The sequence below is a fragment of the Sinocyclocheilus rhinocerous genome, unplaced genomic scaffold, assembly GCF_001515625.1.
Source record: "Sinocyclocheilus rhinocerous isolate Xijiao unplaced genomic scaffold, SAMN03320098_v1.1 scaffold441, whole genome shotgun sequence".
Classification (NCBI taxonomy): domain Eukaryota; kingdom Metazoa; phylum Chordata; class Actinopteri; order Cypriniformes; family Cyprinidae; genus Sinocyclocheilus; species Sinocyclocheilus rhinocerous.
This window is the reverse complement of record NW_015640440.1, coordinates 128,114-137,424: the sequence shown is the minus strand read 5'-3', so window position 1 is coordinate 137,424 and position 9,311 is coordinate 128,114. Positions and strand designations below refer to the sequence as shown.

The 9,311-nt window shown below is 36.6% G+C and overlaps 1 protein-coding gene across 1 annotated transcript in view; it reads right to left on the bottom strand.

Annotated features, from left to right (window-relative positions):
- Nucleotides 1-9,311, bottom strand: part of LOC107752702 (cytoplasmic phosphatidylinositol transfer protein 1-like) — an 88,999-nt gene that overhangs the window by 21,747 nt on the left and 57,941 nt on the right. Inside the window, exon 3 of the mRNA XM_016568725.1 lies at nt 315-403. Coding sequence (XP_016424211.1) covers nt 315-403 — 89 coding nt within the window. The remainder of the gene's footprint in view (nt 1-314; nt 404-9,311) is intronic.

The following is a 9,311-nucleotide window of genomic DNA, read 5'->3' as shown; positions in this document are numbered from 1 at the left end:
ACAAAAAATATTGACCTTTTTCATGATATTCTAATTTTTTGAGATGTACCTGTATGTTGGTCAATTTTGTTGTGAGAGCACAACTGTTTAGAATCTCATTCTGACGGCACCCATTCACTGCAGAGGATCCATTGGTGAGCAAGTGATGCAATGCTACATTTCTCCAAATCTGTTCTGTGAGGAAACACACTCATCTACTCCTCTTGGATAGACTGAGGGTGAGCACATTTTCAGCCATTTTTATTTTTGGGTGAACTGTTCCTTTAAGCAATTACAATGGCACTGTATGCTTGCAAGTAAGCAGCTGTAGTTACCGGTAATGGTGTAGGGATAATAATTCCACGCTTTCTCCGTCACATAGAAGATTTTGGGCACCACAGCTCTGGCCCAGCTGGGCAGCTTGCTGAAAGAGACAAACCAGGAAGGAAAAGTATTGAGAAGAAAGTGGAGAGTGCCAGCTCACTGTGCCAAACGCCCCGTCCCCCCGGCTGCAATAACAGTAGTAATGACAGACTAATAGCTGCAGCGAGGAAGCACTGATGGCCGCTCAGGGAGGAAGATGCTCTTCCATTCTGATCAGAGATCAGGTTTCTTTAATCGCTGCCAAAACTCATTCTCTTTAAGAGCAGCTGCAAAAACGCTCTTCAATCAGTCACTCAGCGTCCTAATAGACAGCTGTGGATGTGAGTTGTGAGTTCGACTACTAACAGACAGCTCAGAAGCAGGATATCAGTCACTGGAGACATCTGAAATCTTCCATACCTCGGCGATTCTTGAGAAGTGGGACAAGATAGGCTAGAGTAGTGCAACAAAGTGTATACTGGAATGAATCTGTCAAATAAGTTCAGATATTCAGACAACAATATATATATACACACACACTGTATGTGTGTTTTTCTGAACTTCTTGAAAAAAAGTATCATGGTTTCCATAAAAATATTAAGCAGCACAACTATTTTCAACATTGATAATAGGGATGCACGATATTGGATTTTTGCCGATATCCGATATTTTTCCAATCATTTTGGCCGATACCGATATATTTCCTTTTGTTTGGAAACAACACCAAGTCTCTCCTGTGCAGAAATGATAAGCAAAATATTTTTAATTTTGGTTAGTTTTTAACAAGAACTTATTTGTTAGAATTAAATAAACAACAATGAAGGTTTTTTTGACAGTACATTGAAGCTTTGAAAATAACTATAAATAAACTATATATCAATCACTGCATTTCCCCCCCCAGAAAGATGCAAGGTTAACCCTAACATTTTATTTTAAGATTTAACATTTGTAGATGGTCTAAAGCAGTGCTTCTCAAAGTCCGGAATTCAGTCCGGACCCGCCCTAATTTCGTATTTCAAGAACACTAATTATTTTCTACTTTTATAAACGCATGTTAAACAAGTAGGCCAACAGTGCCCCCTACAGATTAAAACTCCTTACCGAACGGGCATTAGGACCCAGGGGAGATGCCGCTGCACGTGCTATTACTGTTTACTCTATCATACACCAAAGGCGTCATTCTGTACGTGCAATGACATCCAGTGAGCGTATGACGTTTGACATAATCGGACGACATTTCACCACTAATATTAGTAATTTATTTATCACTTAGATTATGGCCATTTGACTTATAGCAGTGTCCAGTGTTTCCCATACATTGAGAAATCGGCCGATTCCGATATCAGTCCGATAATATCGTGCATCCCTAATTGATAATATTAAGAAAAGTTTCTTGATCATCAAATGAGTATATTAGACTGATTTCTGAAGGATTATGTGACACTGAAGACTGGAGGAATGATGCTGAAAACTCAGCTTTGATCACAGAAATAAATTACATTTTACAATATATTAATATAGAAAACAGTTATTTTAAGTTGTAATAATAGTTCACAATATTACTGTTTTTACTGTATTTTTGTCCAAATATGCAGCCTTTGTGAGCAGAAGAGACTGTATTTAAACAACTATTCAGTTTTCAGTGACTATGGGTCAGAAAGAGGACATCAAAAACCTTGCACATTATTACATGAAGTAGCTATTTTGGTTTTCCTGTGTTGATAGCTACTAATAGCACATACAGAAGAGGAAAAATCTAAATCTTTAAATATTTTTTGACAGTTCACATATTGCAGTTGTGATAAAAATATAGCACAATACCTAAAATGATAGCTTTTGTGACATTGTTGATTCTCCTTTTCCCATATATTCATGTGAAAAAAATTAAAGTCCGAGTAAGATTCTATTAAAAGATTTGTAGACTATTAAAAGACTAGTACTAATATTAATATACTGTAATTATTCTAAAATAAAGAATATTCCTTTAAGCAGGAGTAATTTCAGATTGGACAAAACTAAAGGATTTTAATTCTATCCCATGAGATATAAGAGAAAACGCAAATGCATTTATAATAGCAATATAATAGAATTTTAATAGGGTGACATTTGGGATTTATTTATATTTATTATATTTATTATATATTATTATATTTATTTATATCTTCACATTACAATTTCTGATGCCCAAACAGTTTTGTGAAGGGAAAAAACACACACTCTAATAGGGTTTCAGCACCTTATGTGCTTGTCCCCTAAAAATAAATAAATAAATAATAAAATGGAACATTTAAGAACATTCTAGTGATTCATTTCTGAGTGGGAGTGTTGCTATTTTCAATATATCTCAATATATTGAAAGTTTATGTCTCAATAATCAGTGGCTCTCAGTCACTAAAATGAAAATTCTCTCATTATTTATTCACCACTCACGATTCGATTCACGATTTTGATTTCACGATTCGATTCACGTTTTTTTTTTTTTACAAAATGAGATTTTAGACATATTATAAATTAAATGTGTCCTTTTATTATTACTTGGACAAAATACTCTAGGTTTCTTTGTGAAATTGAAATAAATACCATCGAAAGACAGTAAGTTCCCCTCAGACATACATTCATATGAACTCTTACCCATAACTGAATCGCAATTTGTTTAGCATCTCAACCGATTTGAATCGTCACATATTTAAATCGATTTTCAACCGGCTAATCGTTACATCCCTACCCTCATGTCATTCCAAATCTCTATGATATTTTTCCATGGAACACAAAAGTCAGAACGATTGTAGAAATGTTATGAAGTACTTGTCATAAAACTACCAGCTCCAAATAGTCAATATTCACTGATGCTCTTATGCTGCGTTCAAGTCCTCCTGGGACGTTCGTACTAACTATCAATTTAAACAAAAATTTACCGTCAACTACAGACATTGCATCCATCGATTCCGCCATGTTTCTCATTGACACGCCCCCAACTCGGAAACTCGGGGCTTAAAGAAAATTTCGAGTTTCCCACTCGTAATAATGACTTTATGGTGTCGTTCATTACCCTCACCCAAACTCATGTCTTGCCCACAACTGCATCCAGGGGGAGTAAATAATAACAGAATTTGGAGTTTTTGGTGTGAACTACACCTCGTCAAACGTCATCTTTGATGCTGGGCAGGTGCAACTGGGAAACCAATTAAATCAATGGTGTGTTGGGGAATCATGACACATTTTCATCTTAATGTAATAAGCCCATGGAGATGAAGTTCTTCTCACGCCCTTCCGCAGTTGTGTCCTGAATAAACCAGATGCAGAGTGGATGAAAACTGGGACGGATGCCAGTCCTAAAAGCCTGAGCAGCGGGAATAAAGGAAGGTTTTATGCAGGCCTTGCACATTTTGCTGGTGCATGACTCGGCACATCTGTGATGTAAACCTGAGGGCTTTTAAAATGCAAATGGATTTTCAGAAACGAGCCTACGCTCACACACTAAGATGTTCGTGCGCTGCTCCATTTGCACTAAACCTGATTATATTACAGTTATCTGGTGGACCGGTTTTGTTTCCCAACTCTTTCCAAATGCATAAACCCATCCATTTTTCATACATTTCAGTCTGAAGTGAATCAAAAGATGTTGGCTTCTAGATTTCGTCCCGGACAATGGCTACAGCTTGCGTAAGCGGCATGGCACACACGAGCGCAAAAGCAGGTGGCCTGTGGGCGAAAAGGCAGGTACAGCTTCCCACAGCCAAATCTCGAATTGTACACGTGCTATAAAAGCGGGAGCTCAGCCGTCTCCCATCCCACGCACATCTCAAGCTCCCCACATACTCTCTTATTTTCCTCTGTTCCTTCTTTTTTGTTCTCATGTGTGCTCCGCTTTGACTCCTCCTCCTCATGTCTTTTATCCCATTTAAGTCTTGATTTATCGTTACTTTATCATTTAGAGTTCACAGAGATTTGGGATTTTGAGAAGGAATTATTTTTAATCCGTTGTTGTAACTGCTACTGTAGTTATCCTACTGTAAAAAAGGATACTTTTAGGCTCATAAGAAAAAACTAGAAGCAGTTCTTCACCCACACATCTGTAGACACTAATATAAATGCTGAAATGCTGAAAATGTGAGTCATTTTTTTAATGAAGCAAATGCTGAGCTACTGAAGCGCTCCTACTAAATTTAGTCTGAGCCTCAGACGCTGGGCTTGTTTTTAATGGGTGTATGTAATTAAAAATACCATTAAAAAAATCATAATTATTTTTCCCACCAGGTGTATTTAAGGCTATGTTCACACAAGCAGGCCTATCCAACTCAAATCCATTTATTTATTTATTTATTGTTTGTTTCGACATGAAATACATTTGCCTGATCCAAGCCAACTAAAGTGGTCTGAAATCTGTTTTAGGCTGAATGGCGAGAACAATGTTTTTTGTTGTTGTTTTTATTTTTCATATAATGTGAGGGGTTGTTAAAAACAACAGGAATTTAATGTGTCTTTAAGGAATAGTTCAACCAAAAATTACTCTCTGGCCATTCAAGATGTAGATGAGTTTGTTTCTTCATCAGAAGGGATTTAAAGAAATGTAGCATTGCATCACTTGCTCACCAATGGATCCCCTGCAGTGAATGGGTGCCATCAAAATGAGAGTCCAAACAGCTGATAAAAACATCACAATAATCCACAAGTAATCCACACAATGTCTTGTGAAGTGTAAAGCTGTGTGTTTGTAAGAAACAAATCCATCATTTAAGAAGTTTTAACTTCAAACCATCACTTCTGTGTGGGTTATTTAAGTATTATTGTAATGTTTCAATCAGCTGTTTGGACTCTCATTCTGACGGCACCCATTCACTGCAGAGCATCCATTGCTGAACAAGTGATGCAATGCTACATTCCTCCAAATCTGTTCCACATGAAGAAACAAACTCATCTACATCTTGGGTGGCCTGAGAGTGGGTAAATTCTCAGCAAATGTTCATTTTTAATAGACATTTTAAAAGGCTATTATGCATTTTCGACTATTACTTTTCATGCAGTGTATAATTGAGCTGTCTGTGAATGTAAACAGCCTAAACGAGTTCCAGGTTCACTTCCGTAACACATATGCATAATGCCCGCATATGTTCTACGCTCTCCGCCCTCAAACACTATAGCATGTGCTGTACGCGGTAGACCAATCACAAAGGAGGACTAGGCCATCTGACAAATCAAAGCAGAATAGGCTCATGGAAAGGAAGGGTTTAGAGAGACTGATTCTTCGAACTGCTTTGAACAGATTGTTTACGAATCATTGAGAACTGAGGTGAAATTAAATGTATATTATGAGAAAACGAAAGTGTTTTTTGATCTTGCATGCATGTTAACCTGTTGTTGGAGCCTCCCAAAACAATATGAGGAACCTTAAAGGAACACTCCACTATTTTTGAAAATAGGCTTTCCAACTCCCCTAGAGTTAAACAGTTGAGTTTTACCGTTTTCGAATCCATTCAGCCGATCTCCGGGTCTGGCGGTAGCACTTTTAGCTGTAGCTTAGCATAGATCATTGAATCTGATTAGACCGTTAGCATCTCGCTCAAAGGGGTCATATCTTTTTGCTTAACTACGGTACATTACCTGGGCATTACACCCTTTCTGTTCCTTACACTGTTGTCTGCAGCAAATTCAGATTTGGATACTCTACCCTAAAAACAATCAGTGGCGGAACATGTATTGCTAAAGTCTCACGCATGGTGAAGTTTGCCCCGTTACTATGACAACTAGTGTGGATGTGCTAGCAAAAGAGACCGCAGTCTGAACAGAAAAAATAAACAGATCTGTCTACATATAACCTGCATTTAAATCAGTCTGTTTAAAAATCTGGTTATGTCAGCCGGTTATGTACAAGTAAAACAGTAGAGAGGCTGTAACAATTTTAGTATTATTAATATACTATTATAGTATTTATTAATATTTCGAATTAGCTTATATTTTTTATCTTCAGCTTTCATTTTAATTTTAGTTACAGTAGGTTATAATAATTTGTTACAGACTTTCTTCTTTTTATATATATATTTCTATATATATATATATATATATATATACAGTGGTGGACTGCACTGACATCATTTATTATCATTTCCGAATGATAATTAAGCATTTAAAAAAAAATGTGGGGCAGCCCTAATTTTATCCATTGAGATTTTGCCATTTTTATTAGTTTTATTTATTTATTTATTTAACATTTCTATATATGACTAGGCATCGTTTTTATTTAAGTTTTAGTCATTTCAGTACTTCATTTTACACTTATTTATTTCAGTTAGCTGCCAAGCAACATTTCTAATTTAGTACGTTTTTCATCTAATATATATATATATTTTTTTAAACAAAATATTACCAAATTTGACCAAATATGTAGTTTTGGTTAACAATAACAACACTGGTTACAATGGTGAATTGGTGAATTTTCTGAATCATTTAGCCGAAAACCCATCTGGATCACAGAGCAGAACTACAGCTCTGCATGCATTTATTTCTGATAAAATGACCAAGCTTGAAAACGTGAAAAGACAATGTGATAAAATCACTTATAGATTCACTAAACCCATTCACAGAAGGCCAACAGTCCACCCAATCTTTTGCCCTTGGTCTAAACTAGTTGCTAGAGATGTCATGACCACCTCCCAGCCAATCATGACCCACAGAGCAACAATTTAACCAGACCTGGGGGACTGATGTCTCAGCTCAATAAAGCGTCTCTCCAACAACACATCTGCATGAGCGATTGATTTATCAGCAGTGTCTTGGGAGACGGTGTCCTGAACCTATTTACTGGCTATTTTTGGGAAAGTGTTTGGGTCTCGAGTCATGCCCTTGCTTATTCTTGTTAAACTAGCTGCCGCTTAGAGACTGCTCTCTTAGTGAGAATGAATTGAAGATCTCCTGTGGACCGCATTGACCCCGACTGAGGCTCAATGTCAATGTACTAAAAAACATTTATAAAAGAGACTACGAAGACCAGTGAAAAGAGAGAGATTTGAAAATGTAGGGCAGGGCCTTATTTGTATCCATTCATCCATTTGGCTAAAGGTAAACAGTGTAGGTGACGTCAGCTGAAGAGCAAAGTCAAATATTTAACAACAGTGAAATCATAAGTATGCACATTTACAAAAACTACGGAAATAATTTTGCCTTTTGCATAACATACTGGTGAATCATGCACGATACGACCAGGAACAATACTGTTTGGGGTCATTAAGACTTTCTTTGAAAAAAAGGAATACTTTTATTCAACAAAGAATTGCTCAAAAGTGCCAGTATAGGCATTTATCATGTTACAAAAGATTTCCATTTCAAATAAATGCTGTTCTTTTCAACTTTACATTCATCAATGAAAATGAATTATAATAAATATACTGTACTCAGCAGCTCAACTGTTTTCAACATTGATAATAATCAGAAATGTTTTTGAGCAGCAAATCCGCATATTAGAAAGATTTCTGAAGGATCATGTGACACTGTAGACATGTCTGAGTTTGCTTTAGAAGCTTGAGCAAGCGCCCAGTTCATGCAGTAGAAGCAGACACGCTATAAAGTCAAGGAGAGATTCTCGTCACAAGTCGTATTTTGCACTCATTTCTACTGTGTTCAGTAGGTCTGTTCAAGGAGTCTGACATTATTTGAATGAGCTGCCACTTTGTTGCTTGTCAGTTTATCAGATCTAAACCTCTAAATGTCATATCAAATGTCATGTAAAGCAACCAACAAGAGTTTGTTGTTAGACATGCATGTTTATATGTTGGATCTTGGCCAGAACATTGGGCAAAGTGGACTTTATGCTGATAGTTAAAAGGCATGTTATGGTTTGGCTACATGAGTGATGTTAAAGTGCCCCTATTATGGGTAATGAAAGGTTCATATTTTGGTTTTGAGAGTCCCCAACAACAGGTTGACATGCATGCAAGGTCAAAAAACACTTTCATTGTCTTATAATATGCATTTATTTTTACCTTACTTGCTCAACGATTCATTTTTCCAAACCCCTCCTTTGCGTGACGCTAATCTGCGGTGATTGGTCTCATTTTAATGTCATCTCGCCTGTAACGCCTGATAAAGCAGTGTTTGTGAGCGAATTTGCATTTTCATTCAGACCAACGCGAAAAGACCAAGTTCCAAACCCCTCCTTTGCGTGACGCTAATCTGCGGTGATTGTTCTCATTTTAATGTCATCTCTCCTGTAACACCTGATAAAGCAGCGTTTGTGAGCGCAGTGCTGCTTTGTGTACAGCGTTACCGGGGAAACCGCTATTTTACGCTCCAGAAGCGGCACCTAGTGGCAAAGAATGAATTTGCATTTTCATTCAGACTAACACGGAAAGACCAAGTGGGCGGGGAATATGCTAATGTTTCATGTTGAGGTCAACGTGAAACGGCTTGGGATTCGTTTTAAAAACGACTCGTTTCAATGATTCAGAGTCGACTCTTTCTTTTGAGAGACAATAACTTTATACACGGTGCACTTTCAGATTTAAAACTTTGCAGGATGTTTTCATTCACTTAGAGCTGTGTTACACACTGCATGAAAGGCAATTTTCAAAAATCCATAACAGGAGCACTTTAACAAATTATGTTTTTTTTTTCAAATGTATAATGTCCACAAGTTTGGAATGATTAAGATTTTTTCATGCATTTAAAAGAAGTCTCTTTTGCTCAACAAGGCTGCATTTATTTGATAAAAAATACAGTAAAAACAGTAATAATGTGAAATATCATTACAATTTAAAATAACAATTTTATATTGCAATACATTTTAAAATGTAATTTATTCCTGTGATGCAAAGTTGAATTTTCAGCATCATTCCTCCAGTCTTCAGTGTCACTTGATCCTTCAGAAATTATTCTAATATGCTGCTTTACTGCTCAAGAAACATTTCTGATTATTATTATCAGTGTTGAAAACAGTTGTGCTGCTTAATATTTTTGTGGAAACTGCGATACACTAC